This window comes from Mastigoproctus giganteus, chromosome 13, assembly GCF_048544385.1.
Source record: "Mastigoproctus giganteus isolate SK-2022 chromosome 13, ASM4854438v1, whole genome shotgun sequence".
In the NCBI taxonomy this organism is placed as follows: Eukaryota; Metazoa; Arthropoda; class Arachnida; order Uropygi; family Thelyphonidae; genus Mastigoproctus; species Mastigoproctus giganteus.
The window spans coordinates 115,468,362-115,489,643 of record NC_143587.1 but is presented as its reverse complement, the minus strand read 5'-3'; the positions used below and the strand labels follow the sequence as shown (position 1 = coordinate 115,489,643).

The following is a 21,282-nucleotide window of genomic DNA, read 5'->3' as shown; positions in this document are numbered from 1 at the left end:
CAGTAGATTCTTGTTCCTTAGTTAGCCGTGTAAACACATTTTGTTGCCTAGATAAATTTTGAATCAATCCATCAGCAGTTTTCTTTCTCGCTTCCGGAATTAAATTGGCACCATATTCGGAATGTTTAGTAATGAAATGTCTTTTAATATTGTACTCTTTCAACGCTGAGACACTCGCCCGGCAGATGAGACAAATAGTCTTGTTATTTATGTTAGCAAAAAAATATTTTGTGTTCCACTCTTCACTGAAGACACGATGCTCTTGTTGAATTTTTTGTTTTTTTATTCATTTTTAAAAGGGCGTAAATATTATTTTTATCGCTACTGGCACCAAGATAATAACCGAAGATAACTAACTGCGGGATGACCGTCAGAGAAAACATATTGGAACTGCGGCCGGTCAGCAGTCCTATCCTATTAGATAGGACTATCGCGTGGTTAGTTTATAATCACAAATTATACCGTTATAAAAGCCTCCGTTGGCTAACTCTGGTTCGCGCACAATTTCAAATTCTATTTCAATTTGAACAATACAGAGATGATAAAACAATTTACAAATCGACAAATTCTATAATGTATTACATATACACATTTATTTTTCAAAAAGGCGTTACCAAAAGGCAGAAAATAAGTAAACTTTTTTCGAAAATATAATTAAAGCTCGCGGGCCACACAAAAACGTGCAGCAGGCCGCATGCTGCCCGTGGGCCATAGTTTGCCCGGGCCTGCTCTAGAAGCAAGGCAATGAACCAGATTGGCCCACTTGATATCAATGGTTCTCAGATAGCTGACAAACTGAATGAGTATTTTGCATCAACATTCAGACATGAGGAATTCTGTATGGAAGTGGAGGACAGAAACTTATTAAACTCTAACAGGGAGCTAAAGGATTTTGTAATAACTGAGAGAAAAGTGGAGGAGAAATTGTTGAAGTTAAACATAAGAAAGGTGGATGGGATCCATCCAGTTATATAAATGAAGGTGGCAAAGGAAGTAAGCAAATCCTTAGTCATAATAATGAGAGCATCCTTGGAGTCAGCAAAGGTCCCCACTGACTGGAGATGTGCAAATGTATCCCCAATTCATAAAGGGGGATCAAAGGGAGACATGAGTAATTACAGACCTGTTAGTTTAGCTTCCATTCCAGCAACTGTACAAATTGGAGCAGTATGGCATTAAGAGCAAGTTGCTACAATGAGTAAAAGGATGGTTGAATGGGAGAAGTTAGAGAGTGGTAATCAATGAACACTGGTATTGGTTTCAGAAATTAATTTTATAAATGTAAATTGAAGGAAATAAGCCTTCAAAACAGCAATAACTCCTTTGTCCATGGGTTGCATTACTGATGTCATTCATGGTGGTAAAAATATAATCTTAACATTAGGGCACAAGTCATTGTCAGCATCAATGTTATGAGCTGTGGAATTGTCTACAATAAGAAGAAGCTTGAACTCTATATTTGAATGCTCACATTATTTTTTCATTTCAGATACAACAAAATGAATAAACCAGTCATGAAATATTTCTTTTGTAATCCATGCTTTTCGCTGGGACTTCCATATCACCGATAGCAAACTTTTTGATGGTTTTTAAAGCTCTCAGATTTTCACTCCTGTAGACAAGTAAAGTCTTTAGTTTTTTGTCGCCATTTGCATTTCTGCCAACAGTTAAAGTTATGCTATCTTTTGAAGCCTTGAACCCAGGTGCTGCTTTTCTTTGATTGATATGTACGTCCTTGATGGCATTTGCTTCCAGTTTAATCCGGTTTCATCAACGTTAAAAATTTGTTTAGGACTATATCATCCCTCCTCAATGAGGCTTTTAAATTCTAAAGGATAAGATTCTGTAGCTTCTCCTTGAATTTAAAAGCCTCATGCTACAAATTTTTTGAGATTTTCAGCTGCATTCTCTCCACTCTTTTTCTGTATATCCTTGTATAGCCTTTTCTTCTATGAGTGCTAAGCTTTACAGGGGTGTGTGTTGTTGATAAAGGTCTTCTATCCAGTCTTGCCCCTTCTTTGCATAATCTCTAACTGTACATCACTCCATTTTCTCTCAATTTAACCCTAAAATGTCCAATCATATTCTTTGCTCTGCTTTCAATATCTCCTTCACTATTTAGGATGGTGTGAATTTTAGTTTCCGGGATCTCAAGGGCACGCATGATATCGATACTCATTCTCACTTCTTATACCACAGGCCTGATGTAGCCGAGTAGTCAGGAGCATGAGTGCAGTAGCACACGCTCTTTGAGGGGACTGGGGTTCAAGCCTATGACTGCTAAATATGATTAACATTTGTATTGATTGATTTATTGTAAACTCCACTGATCTGGTGGTCATGCCTGAGTATAAACAAGAACATAACTTCTAATTTAACATCTAAAACCTTACCTTTAAAGCTTACCTAATCTAATGCTTACCTTTAAAGATATATATGTATTTTACATATTCACAGTTAATGTTCTCCAAAGGATGATTTTTTCATTGTATATAAATATAAGTTATCCATGATGTGCTTGAGAACTTTTGATCTATAAGTGACAAAATTAAACTGTATTTTAAAGCTAATCTTTCCTAGAGTACATATGTGTGCATGCTCTACCATTGAAACAGTGTGTTTTGACAGATTATTTTAAAGTTTGAAACAATTCTCTTGTTAGGTGTTCATAGGTATGTAGCCTATAACTTTTGCATTGTCTTTTTTTTCATGATATTTTATCATCAGCACTTCACTTTGAATGCATGGTTAATAAAAATAAGAAAATTAAGAATTCACTTAAAGTAAAAATTATCAAAAATATCAAACACGTCTAATACAAACAACAATAAATGAGAAACAGATTGCAGGTAGAGGGAGTCGAGTCAAAGGGAAACTCACAGGAAGAACGGGGCAGAAAATCAAGTGTGTAATGGGATGCTTCAACGTAAGTCGAAACAAAGTACAAAGATACTATTATATTTTTTATGTATTATTTGCAACCTCATAACTGCGGGTACTCAGATAATGAATACTCGGATACCGGGTACCCCTGGATATCAAATCAGATAAAAAGATACAGACATAAAAATTAACGTGATTCTTTAAAACAGTAGTTTGCAAACATGTTTTCCTTGTAAAAATGTTTATTCCTTAAGTGCAAAGGTCAAAAAAAAAAAATTAATTTATAGTAACAGTTTTAATTTGCAACAATCTTGCAACAAAATTTGCATTAGCCCTGCAAGAAAATGATTACACACTCCTACCCAGGTCAGAGCTTATAGTTTGAAAACCACCAATTTAAAACATTTACTGTGTAAACTTACTTGTGTAATTAGTTTCTCCAAATTTATGCCCCCTCTGAATTTTTCGTGCAGCTTTCTCATTATATAATTTAGCTTTTTTCTGTGCTTCCAAATGCTGATACTTAAGAAAACTCGGAGGAGCAAAGGACTGACTATTTTCATAGGGCCTAAACTTGGCATCAGAAGAAATGTTTGAATGGTATCTGTAAGTTACCTATAAGAAAGTTTAACTTAGCTTTAATGCACATTAAATAGTGCTTCAATTATACTATGACTGTTCCCAGTAAACTTACATTTCTGAAATTAATTATAACATGGATAAAATGAAACACTTAGTATTCATAATATGAACACCATGCTTACCTTTAAAGATATATATATATATTTTTACATATTCACAGTTAATGTTCTCCAAAGGATGATATTTTCATTGTATACAAATATAAGTTATCCATGATGGCCTTGAGAACTTTTGATCTATAAGTGACAAAATAAAACTGTAAACAGTTTAAAGCTAATCTTTCCTAGAGTACATACGTGTGCACGCTCTACTATTGAAACAGTATGTTTTTGACAGATTATTTTAAAGTTTGAAACAATTCTCTTGTTAGGTGTTCATAGGTATGTAGCCTATGTAGTGAAATTTACAATTTAATTGTAACTTTATTATGCTCTACAGTACATGCAAAATTTACAATCATAATTTTCTTGTTTAATACTATAGTACATATAAATAAGATTATACAGTGGATAGGGTTAATTGGGACACATCGGGACTAGATCATTTTGGCCCAATTAAGAGAAATTTTAACCAATGAGCTGAAAAACACCTTCTAACAGAAGCAAAAAGTATGAATAAAATAAAAAAAATGTGGCATTTAAAAGCACACTGTATTTAAGTTATATTGGTACAAATTAAAATAACTAAAGCTAAAAGCAAACAAAATGTATGTATGTACATATAATGTACATATGTAAAATGAAGATACATAATAATGTCTGTGTCAAGCAAAGGTTACACATTACTTAAGGGTTCTTAGTTTGAAAAAAATTATCAAGGGTACCCTGACGTGTTCCTTTTAGGGACTGCAACTGCACAAAGTCAGTGCAGGTATCTAATGCTGATAAAGGGACTGCCTTCATTGCCTTCCTGCACGAAATAAACATCTCAGTTCAGCGATATATTTCCTGGTTAGTCACTTGCTTAGATATATCATCGTCATCATTTTCTTGGTCTTCTGGTGTCTCTGAGTATTTTGCCACAATTTGTTCAATAATCATTTCCTCGTATCTTCATTTTCATCGTGGCATTGAAGGTTATCGTCAATCCTTAAAAATTCTTCACAATTTTGGACATGTTGCAGTTCTAAAGCCATTTCATTTTCTGTACAGCTTATCGCATCTGAATTACAATTAGTCGTGGAACCACATTTACAAGGAACAAGCAATTCTGCTTGTTCCTCACCAACTATCAGCTATAAATTGTACAGCTTTTAACATTGAAATGTTTGCACTAACTTCTATTGATTTTGAAGATGATGTCAGCAGATTTTCCTTGATTGCTTCAAGGATATGATTAACCAGCTTTCTGCGATAATAGGTCTTCAATTTTTTTTTTAATTCCTGCTTCCATAGGCTGTATCAGGGATGTGGTGTTAGTGGGTAAAAATTCCAGTTCAATATTTTTTAAACCATCTATGTTAAGGTGTGCTGTGCAGTTGTCCAATATCAACAGAATTTTTCTGGAATTCCATTGCAACTCTATATGCCAGTTCATTAGCCACTGCATAAAAATACATGTGGTAATCCATGCCTTCTTATTGCATAATACGAAACCGGCAAACTGCCTATTGTAAGCCCCTTGAAACAACGAGGTTTAGCACTTAACCAATAACCAAAAGTTTGAGTTGATTGTTTCCTGACATGTTTGAACGGCACAACACTATTACACGATCCATTGCTTTCTTTGAACCAGACAGTGTTATTGTAGATAGCTCAGGGAACCATCTGGCATAGCACGATAATATAGACCTGTTTCATCGGCATTTACAATGCCGATGAAACAGGCAGTTTTTCAGATGTCCATTGCTCAGTGCTCGTAACATCAGCACTGTCCTTCTCGCCGTGTGCTTTTTTGTAACTAATGTCATGTCTACATTTCCATTGAGACAACTAGCCATCTGTCACTTTGAAATTTACGTGACCTAGATGCTTGACCAACTCTTCTGACTTGGTTTTTAGCATAGGGCCGCTCTTACACGCACACCTCATTTGGATACAGTGGAAAACCATTGATTCAATGTCCACTGCTCTTCAAGCTTTTCTTGTTGCTGTAGCAATTGTGAAATTGTAGACTTTGGCACCTTAATTATCTCCGCTAGCTGACGATGACTGATGTTAGGAGGTTGGCTTTTTATCTTGTCAAGAATAGTGATTTTTTTCTGAAAGCGACAAATCCTTACATGGCATCTTGACAGGGGTCTTAAATGTACTGAAAAAAAAAAAAAAATCAGTGCACTGTTTGGTACAGTTTTTAATCTATGTTAACCCACAAGATATGTACCTAGTGTGATCGTAAACAACTGTATACAGCAAGCAAAATTTCTATCAGAATCTGATTACAACGGCACAGAATAAACACAACACAACCACCACCCTACAGCATGACTTCGCAATAACTGACTTGGCAGCTGCCCACAAGATCTCTGTGTTACAAGCGTGCGTGCCATCTATATACAGTTTGTTTTCACTGCCCCCATTCAGGCTAAATACTTGTTTTGTTTCTGTTCTTCAAATTTTGTCCCAAATAAATGGGACAAAATTTGAAGAACAGAAACTGCCCCGATTAACCAGTGCCCCAATTAGCCGGAATCCACTGTACTACATAGAATTACATTACATGTTCAAGCTTTTACTTGTTTTGTTGCTAATTTTATGACAATTGATATAAGGTCCTTCCAACATAAGAATAATTTTTCTCATTCCCCTGGGGTTAGATGAAAGTGAAAAGTATATGAATAAAGAATATAAAGTTAGTGCTTGGGTTATCTAGGAGCACAGTTTCCCATCCTTACTAGTAATGGCCCCAGACATTGTAGATATGTGGATCGGTAAATGGTTGCGTGTATATAAATATATTTTTGTTGCTGGATTAATAAACCTTAGAATCTTATAATAATCTCATACTTACCTGATTTATAGAGCTTCTTAATTTACCATTTTGTAATCGACTTAATAAAAATAATAGCAATAAGAGCTTAATTGACGGTACTCACCTTGATTGATCTGCTTAGTTACATGGTATTGAAGTGGAAATGAATTAAATGAAGTTTAAAATAAATTAAAATAAACAAAGACAGAATTGATAAAAACCTGTAATTAAAATTTGCTCAAGGAAGAAGAAATGCACTACCTCGTTCCTGGTTGTCATTTATAAAATATTAATATGAGAACAAGATGAAGCCAATAGTCACAATGAGCGACATTTGTGAAAAACATCTTTGGTTCGCAATGATAGGAGAAAAGGAATTATGTATTTAAAGAATTCCTATGTTCCCATAATGTGTTTCGAGACATGTGGGAACTTTACGTGCATAAGGTTAGTTGGACCAGTGAAAGGTTAGTTGGAAGTTTCGTGTTTAGAACAATAAATTTAGTTTTATGGCAACACCATTCTATGACAAGCGCCTCATGTTGGAAGATTTTGTAAATAGATCCTAATTTAATAATTGTGATGGCTGAATCAATTAGGGGATTGTGGTTGTGAGAGTGCACATGTTGTGTAAGTTCAGTGCCAGCTTGATTAGTTCTGAAGCTATTCTGGTGGTAATAAGAACGTGTATTGGAAGTTTTTGTGGTGCTATATTTTGCAGTAGTATTCCCGATGTGGCATGCATTACAACTGGATTGACATTTAATTAAATACATAATGTTGATGATGTCGCTTATTGAATACACACCGAACTTACACAACACGTGCACTCTCACAACCACAATCCCCTAATTGATTCAGCTATCGCAATTATTAAATTAGGATCTATTTACAAAATCCTCCAACACGAGGCACTTGTCATAGAATGGTGTTGCCATAACACTAAATTTAACGTTTTAAACATGAAACTTCCAACCAACCTTTCCCTGGTCTGGAACCTTACGCACGTAAAGTTCCCACATGTCTCGAAACACATTATGGGAACATAGGTATTCTTTAAATACATAATTCCTTTTCTCCTATCCTAACATTTGCCAACCAAAGATGTTTTTTACAAAAACGTCACAAAAATTTTAATTACAGGTTTTTAACAATTCCGTCTTTATTTATTTTAATTTATTTTAAACTTCATTTAATTCATTTCCACTTCAATACCATGTAACTAAGCAGATCAATTGAGGTGAGTACCGTCAATTAAGCTCTTATTGCTATTATTTTTATTAAATAATCTTATACTTAAATATTATCTTGTAATTATGTTACAATTATGGATAAATGACTGTATGTGTACCAATATATTTTTTTCATTACTGATTAATAATATTACCTTATAATAACCTTATCCTTTAATATATATACTGAGTGGACAGAAATCATGGGATACCTATCTAGTAACGGGTAAGCCCACCTTTCACCTGGATAAGGGCAGTCACATGGCTAAGCATTGAGTCCACTAGCTCACAAAAACATTCCACAGGTATTTCCATCCATGCTTACTGCACCGCCGTCCATAATTCTGTTGCATTCCTGAGTGATTGATCCAAAGCTCGAACGGACCTTTCCACAGCATCCCAAAGCTGCTCCACAGGGTTCATGTCTGGTGAACGAGGAAGCCATTCCACAGTGGTAAAATCTGCGGATTGCTCGTCAAACCATGTTCTAGTCACCGTGGCTCTGTGCAGAGGTGCATTGTTCTGCTGGAAGACTCCATTGCCCTGTGGGTGCACAATGACCATGAAGGGATGCAATGGCCTGCAAGGATGAGAAAGTAACCTGAACCTTTCAGAGATGCGTCTAAATGTACTAGAGGTCCCAGCATGTGTCAGTTGAACATGCCTCAGACCATGACCGACCGTCCACCTACCTGAACAGCTCCTTGTTGACTTGATGGGTGCATAGCTTCATGCGGTTTCTGGGAGATATGCACCTTCCCGTCCACTCGAAATAACGGGGCTCATCAGACCAAGAGACCTGTTTCCAATCATCCAAGGTCCAGTGCTGATGTTCCTTTGCCCAGTTGAGGTGTAGAGTCCTGTACCGTGGTGTTAGCAATGGGACTCTGGTCGGTTGGCAGCTCCCATAACCTGTTGAGGCTAATGGGAGCTGCCAACCGACCAGAGTCCCATTGCTAACACCACGGTACAGGACACTACACCGTGGTGTTAGCAATGGAACTCTGGTCGGTTGGCAGCTCCCATAACCTGTTGAGGCTAATGGTCGCCTGATGGTCTTGGTGGAGACGTATCTGGAACCTCCTTCATTGAAGTCAGTGGTGATTTGTGCCACTATCACTCTCCGGTTGGCTGAAACAATGCAAGACAGACGTCAACGGCCACGTTCATCCACCACCTTTCTCCGCCCACAGCCTGTCCATGATGAGATGTTATTCTAGAAATGGCATATTCCCGATACATTCTTGATACTGTCGAATGGGGATAGTGCAATTTCTGTACAACCTCCGTGATAGAGTGACATATACATCACGCACCCACTGTCAACCCTCTTTCAAAGTCAGTTAACTCATGACGTCAAATTACCGTCTACATGAATGAAGCAATGCAGTGTACCTATATACCAGCAAAGCAGTGGGTTTATCCACTACCGAGAGGGGTAACAGCATTCACTTGCCCAGAAACCAGGGATCCCATGAATTCTGTCCTTTCAGTGTGTATGTATGTATATATATTAGCATTAGCATTAGCATTAGTAGAGGCATTTGATGCAAGAAAGCAAGCTTATGCAGCATCAGCCAAAAAAAAAAAAAAACCCCACTTCCACTTCACCCCTCTGTTCGTTCAAAATACCTGTCCAGCTGAGCCTTAAACTTATTTACGCTATCAACCTCCACTACAAGGGATGGAAGGCTGTTCCACCAACCAACCATCCGCTGGCTAAAGGCAAATTTCCGCACGTCTATCCTACATCTGTCTTTCCTCAATTTGAATTTATGCCCTCTCAGGTGATTATTCTGAGCTAGAGGTAGAATCCCATCAGCATTGAGCATGCTCAAACCATTCAAGGCTTTATACACCTCTATCAGATCACCTCGCTAGTGCCTAGTCTCCAGACACTGTAATCTGCAAAACTTAAGAATTTCTTCGTAAGAGCACCCCTTTGTTCCATTCACTAATCTTGTTGCCCTTCTCTGTACTCGTTCCAGCAGCTCTACATCCTTCTTGAAATGAGGCCTCCAGACCTGTATACAGTACTCTAGGTGTGGCCTGACCATTGCCTTATACATGGGAATAATGACCTCCTTATCCCTGCTGGAAAAATTCCTGTATATCATTGACAATATTCCATGAGCTACTCTTGCAGCCCATCTGCACTGCTCAGAGAACTTCATATCTGCCTGCACAACCACCCCCAAGTCCCTTTCATTCTCTACAACTGTCAGTGTAGTACCACAGAGGTGATACGTTGCTCTGGGGTTGCTGTTTCCCATGTGTAGTACTTTACATTTGTCAATGTTAAACTTCATTTGCCACCTCTCAGCCCATCTGCTCAACCTTTCCAAATCCTGTTGCAGCAGCATAGTATCAGTAGTGTCCTTGACAACCCTGCCAACCTTTGTATCGTCTGCAAACTTGGACATTAAGCTTGATATACCATCATCAATATCATTTATAAATACAGAAAACAATATTGGACCCAACACTGAGGCCTGAGGGACTCCATTAATAACATTAGTCCACGATGAGCAGTGTCCACTGATTACCACTCTCTGTCTTCTCCCCCTCAACCACCCCTTTATCCATAGCAGCAATTTGCCTCCAATGTCACACTGCTCCAATATGTGTAGCAGTCTTCCATGTGCAACAGTATCAAAAGCCTTTCTAAGATACAAGTATATAATATCAAAGCTATTCCCTGCATCCAGTTCTTTTGTGATTGCATCATAATATCCAATCAAATTGGTCAGGCAGGACTTCCCCTTAACAAAACCATGCTGTGTCCGAGCTATAACTGAAGTCTTGTCTAAATGATCCTGCAGTGCTTCTTTAACCAGTGCCTCCATTAATTTTCCTGGAACAGAAGTTAAGCTCACAGGTCTATAATTACTTGTGTCAGCCTTTGATCCTCCTTTGTGAATTGGGGTCACATTTGCACATTTCCAGTCTATGGGTACCTCCCCTGAGTCCAAGGAAGCTCTCATAATTATGGCTAAGGGTTTGCTTACTTCCTTTGCTGCCTCCTTTAATATAACTGGATAGATCCCATCCACCCCGGGTGCCTTTGTTGTGTTTATCTTCAACAGTTTCTCCTCCACTTTACTCCCAGTTATTTCAAGATTCTGTAGCTTACTGCTAGAGTTGAATACACCTCTGGCATTCCCCTCGCTGAATAACTCCTCATGTGTGAATGTCGATGCAAAATATTCATTTAGTGTGTTAGCTACCTGAGCAGGGTCATCAACAGTTGACCCATTATTATCAAGTGGACAAATCTGATTCATCCCCTTCCTTCTAGAGTTTACATAAGTAAAGAACTCTTTGCTGTTTTTCTTTGCATCCCTTGCCAAGGATTTCTCGTAATCTGTCTTCGCCTGCCTAACCTCCTTTGTAACTTGGTTGCATATCAACTTGTATCTATCATAGGCTTCTGTGTCATGTGTTAATTTGTAAGTATCCCATGCATTTTTCTTCTCTGCCATATGCCTCATTAGTTCATCTGACATTCATTTTGGCCTAAACCTTGAACAATATTTCTTAGTTGGTATGTAAAGCCTCCGTAGCCTCCGAAGCCACCAAGGCCTCCGTAGCCGAGTGGGCAGGAGCGAGATGCAGTAGCACACGCTCATATTGCTGCTCTTTGAGTAGAGTGGGGTTCAAGCCCCTGACTGCTGAATACGGTCGATCTGCCAACCCGCACTGGACCAGCGTGGCAGATTATGGTCCATTTCCCTCAGCATGAATTGTTGTGGAGGCTTCCATCCTGCAATGGGTTGATAATGGCTGCACTTTACTTTTTTTTTTTTTATGTAAAGCCTAGTAGCTTCCAAGATTAATTCTTTGAATGCTTCCCATTTTGAATTTGCTGTTGGTAACATCATCAGTTGGTCCCACTGTATAGAATTTAAAAACTGTCTCAGTCCATCGTAGTCGCCTTTACGGAAGCAATAACCCTTCCCTTTACCCCTAATGGTAGTTACCTCTTTGAGTAAATCCCACTTCAGCACACTGAGATCACTGCCACCTAGTGGTTCATTTATCTGCAGATTCTTAATGCATGAAGAATCACTGCTGATAATCAAATCAAGAGTATTACTCCCTCTAGTTGCCTCCCGAACATGCTGATGTAGAAAACAATCATCCAATAAATCCACAAAAGCCCTGCTAGTGTGTGAATGACCAGCCCCCAAATTCCAGTCAATATCTGGGAAATTAAAATCTCCCATTATAAGACTCTCTGATTTACTGGCCCACTCTATTTCCCTGTACAGTTTCTTATTATACTCATCAGAGTCATTAGGCCTATAGCACACTCCTACTCTCAATTTTGATCTTCCAATGTTGATGTTACCAACAGCAAATTCAAAATAGGAAGTATTCAAAGAACTTATCTTGGAAGCTACTAGGCTTTACATACCAACTAAGAAATATTGTTCAAGGTTTAGGCCAAAATGGATGTCAGATGAACTAATGAGGCATATGGCAGAGAAGAAAAATGCATGGGATACATACAAATTAACACATGACACAGAAGCCTATGATAGATACAAGTTGATATGCAACCAAGTTACAAAGGAGGTTAGGCAGGCGAAGGCAGATTACGAGAAATCCTTGGCAAGGGATGCAAAGAAAAACAGCAAAGAGTTCTTTACTTATGTAAACTCTAGAAGGAAGGGGATGAATCAGATTGGTCCACTTGATATTGATGGGTCAACTGTTGATGATCCTGCTCAGGTAGCTAACAAACTAAATGAATATTTTGCATCGACATTCACACATGAGGAGTTAATCAGCGAGGGGAATGCCAGAGGTGTATTCAACTCTAGCAGTAAGCTACAGAATCTTGAAATAACTGGGAGTAAAGTGGAGGAGAAACTGTTGAAGATAAACACAACAAAGGCACCCGGGGTGGATGGGATCTATCCAGTTATATTAAAGGAGGCAGCAAAGGAAGTAAGCAAACCCTTAGCCATAATTATGAGAGCTTCCTTGGACTCAGGGGAGGTACCCATAGACTGGAAATGTGCAAATGTGACCCCAATTCACAAAGGAGGATCAAAGGCTGACACAAGTAATTATAGACCTGTGAGCTTAACTTCTGTTCCAGGAAAATTAATGGAGGCACTGGTTAAAGAAGCACTGCAGGATCATTTAGACAAGACTTCAGTTATAGCTCAGACACAGCATGGTTTTGTTAAGGGGAAGTCTTGCCTGACCAACTTGATGTTTGTTATTGTTTGTTATTTGGTTTTTAGGAGCATTAGCAACTAAGGCCATATTGCTCCGGGAGATGCGGTGGTCATTTCCTGACCTTTCCGCATCTTCCGTATTTGGTGGTGACGGGCTCGAACCCCGGTCTAATCAAGAAGCGTGTGCTACGCACCGCTGCTCCTTCCCACCTGGCTACGGAGGCGCCAACCAACTTGATTGGATACTATGATGCAGTCACAAAAGAACTGGATGCAGGGAATAACTTTGATATTATATACTTGGATCTTAGAAAGGCTTTTGATACTGTTGCACATGGAAGACTGCTACACAAATTGGAGCAGTCTGACATTGGAGGCAAATTGCTGCTATGGATAAAGGGGTGGTTGAGGGGGAGAAGACAGAGAGTGGTAATCAATGGACACTGCTCATCGTGGACTGATGTTATTAGTGGAGTCCCTCAGGGCTCGGTGTTGGGTCCATTATTGTTTTCTGTATTTATAAATGATATTGATGATGGTATATCGGGCTTAATGTCCAAGTTTGCAGACGATACAAAGGTTGGCAGGGTTGTCAAGGACACTACTGACACTATGCTGCTGCAACAGGATCTGAAAAGGTTGAGCAGATGGGCTGAGAGGTGGCAAATGAAGTTTAACATTGACAAATGTAAAGTACTACACATGGGAAACAGCAACCCCAGAGCAACGTATCAACTCTGTGGTACTACACTGACAGTGGTAGAGAATGAAAGGGACTTGGGGGTGGTTGTGCAGGCAGATATGAAGTTCTCTGAGCAGTGCAGATGGGCTGCAAGAGTAGCTCATGGAGTATTGTCAATGATATACAGGAATTTTTCCAGCAGGGATAAGGAGGTGATTATTCCATTGTATAAGGCGATGGTCAGGCCACACCTAGAGTACTGTATACAGGTCTGGAGGCCTCATTTTAAGAAGGATGTAGAGCTGCTGGAACGAGTACAGAGAAGGGCAACAAGATTAGTGAATGGAACAAAGGGGTGCTCTTACGAAGAAAGGCTTAAGTTTTGCAAATTACAGTGTCTGGAGACTAGGCACCAGCGAGGTGATCTGATAGAGGTGTATAAAGCCTTGAATGGTTTAAGCATGCTCAATGCTGATGGGATTCTTCCTCTAGCTCAGAAAAATCACCTGAGAGGGCATAAATTCAAATTGAGGAAAGACAGATGTAGGATAGACGTGCGGAAATTTGCCTTTAGCCAGCGGGTGGTTGGTTGGTGGAACAGACTTCCATCCCTTGTGGTGGAGGTTGATAGCCTAAATAAGTTTAAGGCTCAGCTGGACAGGTATTTTGAACGAACAGAGGGGTGAAGTGGAAGTGGTTTTTTTTTTTTTTTTGGCTGATGCTGCATAAGCTTGCTTTCTTGCATCAAATGCCTCTACTAATGCTAATGCTAATGCTTATGTCACACCAAACTGACTCAACACTGCACTGTACAGCGATGTCGACTGGCTTCACTTCCTTGGGTTTTATGTGTTTCCTAACTAATAGCATAACCCCTCCCCCCTTCCTATCCTGTCTATCCTTTCTGTAGACGTTGTACTCCCCAAATTCCAGTTCTGCATCCCTTATATCTGTGTGACACCACATCTCTGATATCCCAACAATATCTGCCTTTGATGTTTTGAGCAATACCTCAAATTCATCAAATTTATTTACTAAACTCCTAGCATTGGTGTACACGCAAGTATACCTGCACCTGTTTCTATTCTTAGCTACCCTAACACAACCCATGTGTTTACTTGTACCGCTATGGCTCCCAGCAGTCTCTGAAATATCATGCATCTTGTTTTTCAGGCTTCTGCTCATTCTAATAGAAGCAGTGCAAGAATCTCTTTCACCTCTACCAGTGGCTACTGTCAATCTATTGGTCTTTGTCTCCCCCCCAAGCTAGCAGTTTTCCAACCCACCTAACACTGCCTCGATAGCATCAGCAAATATTCTTGCACCCTTTCTATTTAAGTGTATGCCATCCCTGTAGAAGCAATCTCTCCTGTTAACAAGTACAGTCCAGGCTGAAAAAAATTCTACCCCTTGAGCCTTGCACAATCTCTCCAGGGCCGAATTGATCGACAAGGCTCTCATCATATACTCCCTCCTATCGTGTCTGGGCAGAATTGCAGACACTTTCAAATTCAACCCTAATTCTCGGCTTTTGTTCAACAGTGACCTGTTCAACAAAAGTTAAGTAATTACTTGTTAAGTAATTCTGCCGGTCTCCTACTATTTATATAAATCATTATTTAATTCAATAGATATTGCATAAAATGGTACCTATCACGACAAATTAAAATTCAAAAATAAAATTGGCAGTGAATATCTGCAACTTACAAAGGACCCTATTAGCTTCTATATACAGAAAAGTTAATAATAATCATAATAATTCCATATTTACATAATACAAATTATAAAATACAAAATATATATACAGTAAACCCTCGATTTAATAGACCCTGATATAATGGATTTCGGATTTAACGGACTGGACAAATAATAATACAGTAATGTACATATTAATCTCAACCATATTATTTTTTTTTTAGGTTATACAAAACTTCAGTGTTATTATTAATTAAAAATTAATAATAATTACCTATTTCCATTATTGTTTTAATAATTACTTTTATTTTTATAATCAAATTCAGGAAATTAGCATTAGCATTAGCATTAGTAGAGGCATTTGATGCAAGAAAGCAAGCTTATGCAGCATCAGCCAGAAAAAAAAAAAAAAAAAAAAAAGTAACATAAATAAATAAAAATAACCACTTCCACTTCACCCCTCTGTTCGTTCGAAATACCTGTCCAGCTGAGCCTTAAATTTATTTAGGCTATCAACTTCCACGACAAGGGATGGAAGTCTGTTCCACCCACCAACCACCCGCTGGCTAAAGGCAAATTTCCGCACATCTATCCTACATCTGTCTTTCCTCAATTTGAATTTATGCCCTCTCAGGTGATTTTTCTGAGCTAGAGGAAGAATCCCATCAGCATTGAGCATGCTCAAACCATTCAAGGCTTTGTACACCTCTATCAGATCACCCCGCTGGTGCCTAGTTTCCAGACACTGTAATTTGCAAAACTTAAGCCTTTCTTCGTAAGAGAACCCCTTTGTCCCATTCACCAATCTAGTTGCCCTTCTCTGTACTCGTTCCAGCAGCTCTACATCCTTCCTGAAATGAGGCCTCCAGGCCTGTATACAGTACTCTAGGTGTGGCCTGACCATTGCCTTATACAAGGGAATAATCACCTCCTTATCCCTGCTAGAAAAATTCCTATATATCATTGACAATACACCATGAGCTACTCTTGCAGCTCGTCTCCACTGCTCAGAGAACTTCATATCTGCCTGCACCACCACCCCCAGGTCCCTTTCATTCTCTACCACTGTCAGTGTAGTACCACAGAGTTGATACGCTGCTCTGGGGTTGCTGTTTCCCATATGTAGTACTTTACATTTGTCAATGTTAAACTTCATTTGCCACCTCGAAGCCCATCTGCTCAACCTTTCCAAATCCTGTTGCAGCAGCATATTGTCAGTAGTGTCCTTGACAACCCTGCCAACCTTCGTATCGTCTGCAAACTTGGACATTAAGCCTGATATACCATCATCAATATCATTTATAAATACAGAAAACAATAAAGGCCCCAATACTGAACCCTGAGGGACTCCACTAATAACATTAGTCCACGATGAGCAGTGTCCATTGATTACCACTCTCTGTCTTCTCCCCCTCAACCACCCCTTTATCCATAGCAGCAACTTGCCTCCAATGCCACACTGCTCCAATTTGTGCAGCAGTCTTCCATGTGCAACAGTATCAAAAGCCTTTCTAAGATCCAAGTATATAATATCAAAGTTATTCCCTGCATCCAGTTCTTTTGTGACTGCATCATAGTATCCAATCAAATTGGTCAGGCAAGACTTCCCCTTAACAAAACCATGGTGTGTCCTAGCTATAACTGAAGTCTTGTCTAGATGATCCTGCAGTGCTTCTTTCACCAGTGCCTCCATTAATTTTCCGGGAACAGAAGTTAAACTCACAGGTCTATAATTACTTGTGTCAGCCTTTGATCCCCCTTTGTGAATTGGGGTCACATTTGCACATCTCCAGTCAATGGGTACCTCCCCTGAGTCCAAGGAAGCTCTCATAATTATGGCTAAGGGTTTGCTTACCTCCTTTGCTGCCTCCTTTAATATAACTGGATAGATCCCATCCACCCCAGGTGCCTTTCTTGTGTTTATCTTCAACAATTTCTCCTCCACTTTGCTCTCAGTTATTACAAGATTCTCTAGCTTACTGCTAGAATTGAATACACCTCTGGCATTCCCCTCGCTGAATAACTCCTCATGTGTGAATGTCGATGCAAAATATTCATTTAGTTTGTTAGCTACCCGAGCAGGGTCATCAACAGTTGACCCATCGATCTCAAGTGGACCAATCTGATTCATCGCCTTCCTTCTAGAGTTTACATAAGTAAGGAACTCTTTGCTGTTTTTCTTCGCATCCCTTGCCAAGGATCTCTCGTAATCTGCCTTCGCCTGCCTAACCTCCTTTGTAACTTGGTTACAGATCAACTTGTATCTATCATAGGCGTCCGTGTCACGTGTTAATTTGTATGTATCCCATGCATTTTTCTTCTCTGCCATATGCCTCATTAGTTCATCTGACAACCATTTAGGCCTAAACCTTGAACAATATTTCTTAGTTGGTATGTAAATCCTAGTAGCTTCCACGATAAGTTCTTTGAATGCTTCCCATTTTGAATTTGCTGTTGGCAATATCATCAGTTGATCCCACTGTATAGAATTTAAATACTGTCTCAGTCCATTGTAGTCGCCTTTACGAAAGCAATACCCCTTCCCTTTACCCCTAATGGTAGTTACCTCTTTGAGTAACTCCCACTTCAGCACACTGTGATCACTGCCACCAAGTGGTTCATTTATCTGCAGATTCTTAATGCATGAAGAATCACTACTGATAATCAAATCAAGAGTATTACTCCCTCTAGTTGCCTCCCGAACATGCTGATGTAGAAAACAATCATCCAATAAATCCACAAAAGCCTTGCTACTGTGTGAGTTACCAGCCCCCAAATTCCAGTCAATATCTGGGAAATTAAAATCCCCCATTATAAGACTCTCTGATTTACTGGCCCACTCTATTTCTCCGAACAGTTTCTTATTATACTCATCAGAGTCATTAGGCCTATAGCACACTCCTACTCTCAATTTTGATCTCCCAATGCTTATGTCACACCAAACTGACTCGACACTGCACTGTCCAGCGATGTCGACTGGCTTCACTTCCTTGGATTTTATGTGTTTTTTAACTAATAGCATAACCCCTCCTCCCTTCCTCTCCTGTCTATCCTTTCTGTAGACATTGTACTCCCCAAATTCCAGTTCTGCATTTCTTATATCTGTGTGACACCACGTCTCTGAAATCCCCACAATATCTGCCTTTGATTTTGACTTTGAAATTGATTTTTATTCTTTCTGAAAATATGTTAAAATAGCTGTTTTCCCAGATTACAGATAACAGATAAGAGCAGGCAGTGACTTGTGAGCTGAATGTGACTCGGCTGGTCTAACGAATCGCTTTGTTTCGGTCTCAGTCTGCCTCAAGCTATCGTGCAGTCAGGTTGTATACAGAGTGTTTCTGTGATTTCTGAATTGTGACTTTATTTATTAAATCATTTTGTAATCCTTACAATTTAAAATGGCCAAGTGATAGAGGAGTTAAAAGAAAGTGTGTGAACTTAAATGCGACACAGAAATTAGAACTAATTGAGAAATTAGAACAAGACATTTCAGTAGCACGTGTTTGTGAAATTTATGGCGTAAAAAAATGAAGTTTGTGATATCCGTAAATCAAAGGCCAAATTGCAACATAATTTATATTGTACTGTACTGTATATTGTATTGAACCTTTTTTTTAAAGTTAAGAACAATAAAAAATGCCCCCCCCTAGTTACATTCAATTTAATGGACTTTCGGCATTAACGGACACCTCTTCCTCCCCTCCCTATTAGTCCATTAAATCGAGAGTTTACTGTATGTATATATATATATAAGTATGTATAAATATATATATATTAGATAACGTATGCATATATGGAGGTGAACATTACACAAAGTGCCAGTGACTAGAAGGGTAAGGATAGTAGAAAAAGAAGTATAGTAAATCAGCAGCCATGAGCAGTAATACAGAAAGACAAATGATACCGAAACTGAAGAATAGCGATGGTGTACTTATAAACAGCAGAGAAGGCATAATTCAAATAGCAGAAGACTACTATAGAGAATTATACAAGGAGCGAGGGTGATATCAGCAGTGGGGAAGATGGATTGCAAAGTAGCAACACATACGACATAGCCGATATTCTTCCTGATGAGGTACAATATGCATTGAAGAAATTGAAGAATCGGAAAGCCCCGGGGGAAGATGAAGTTACTGTAGAGTTGTTAAAATTGGGAGGAAGAGACATAACACAAAAACTGGCAAGGCTCTTCACAAAGTGCATTAAAAAAGGTGTGACGCCTAAGCAGTGGAATAATGCAATCATAGTTTTGCTGCATAAGAAAGGAGATAAATCAGAAATTGGAAATTATAGACCAATTAGCTTGTTATCCCACATCTACAAGTTGTTCACAAGGGTCATTACTAACAGATCAGAAAGAATACTTGATGAGAATCAACCGAAAGAGCAAGCTGGCTTTAGGACAGGATTCTCAACTATGGATCACCTTCACATAATATCACAGCTAATAGAGAAAGCAAATGAATATAAAACACCATTATGCCTGGCATTTGTGGACTATGAAAAGGCATTTGACTCCATACAGCATAAGGCAATGTTTCGGGCACTGGAAAGACAAGGCATAGATAACCCATATATTATGATTTTGAAGAAAATATATGAGAGTGCTACCTCCTTTATTAGACTTGACAAAGACAGTAGGAAATTTAAAATCGAGAAAGGAGTTCGACAAGGAGACACAATATCTCCAAAGCTGTTTACTGCTGCCCTTGAGGAAGCTTTCAGACGATTAGACTGGTCACAGAAAGGAGTCAATGTGAACGGAGAGTACCTAAACCATTTACGATTTGCAGATGACATTGTGGTCATAAGCCACGATCCCAAAGAATTAGAGGAAAATCTTAATCGGTTATGCACAGTTAGTAAGGATTTTGGACTAAAGATGAATATGGCTAAAACAAAAGTAATGATGAACAAGTATGCCACGGAAAGGGAAATAATGATTGAAGGAGCAGTAATTGAAAAGGTGGAGTCATATACTTATCTGGGACAAGTTATTAGCTGTAATAATAATAAATGGCTGGAAGTCAAGAGAAGAATAAATTTTGGATGGATAGCATTCAGGAAATATAGTCACATACTGAAGAGCAATATCCCAGTTTGTCTGAAACGTAAAATAATGAATCAATGTAATACTCCCCACCATTACTTATGGAAGTGAAACTTGGGCACTCACCAAAAAGAATGCAAGAGAAGCTGAGACCTACACAGCGAAGAATGGAACGAATTATATTGGGAATCAGACTGTTAGATAAGAAGAGAAACACATGGATTAGGCATCAAACTCAAGTAAAGGACATTCTTATCAAAACTAAAGAACTAAAATGGTCTTGGGCAGGACACATAGCTCAAAGACATGATGATAGATGGACTAAGAAAATAACAGAATGGTACCCAAGAGGAGCTAGAAAAAAACCTGGAAGACAAAGGCGGAGATGGATAGATGAAATTCATGAGTTTTTGGGTAGTAAATGGATGGCCAGTGCTCAAAACAGAAGGAACTGGAAAGTTGCTGAAGAGACCTTCATCCTGCAGTGGATTGAAAATGGCTGATGATGATGATGTATACCTACTTCTGGAACTCTTTATATCATGGAGAGAGAGGTATACCCGATCAGTACTGTATACCTACTTTTGGCCCACCCTTTATATATATATTTATCATAATATATTTATTATTTATTTATCATAATATTATGAAAAATTATTTATCATAATTTTTCATAATATATATATACAGTATATATATATATTATGAAAAAATATAAGTGAAAGAGTAGAATACATAGAAGCTACATGTAAACTGTGTGAACAAATAGCATAAAACTGCAGACACTAATTTTGCTGGAATATATTAATTTTAAAAAAAATATTAGTACTAGTACCAGTGATTAAAAACTCTAAAAATACAGGGTTAATCAAAATGTTGACAATATTGAGAGTTTATTTGAAGGTAACTACATATTTTTCAGTAAAAAAAAAAAAAAAAAAAAAGCTATTATCGGAGCAAGCATAAATATCACAGGTGGCGAGTATGGGCTTGGCA

General features: G+C 38.6%; 1 protein-coding gene across 1 annotated transcript in view; it reads right to left on the bottom strand.

Annotated features, from left to right (window-relative positions):
- The window catches only part of LOC150076379 (ubiquitin carboxyl-terminal hydrolase 36-like), a 334,558-nt gene that overhangs the window by 305,215 nt on the left and 8,061 nt on the right, over positions 1 to 21,282 (bottom strand). The window contains exon 3 of the mRNA XM_090387341.1: positions 3,306 to 3,498. Coding sequence (XP_090243467.1) covers positions 3,306 to 3,498 — 193 coding nt within the window. The remainder of the gene's footprint in view (positions 1 to 3,305; positions 3,499 to 21,282) is intronic.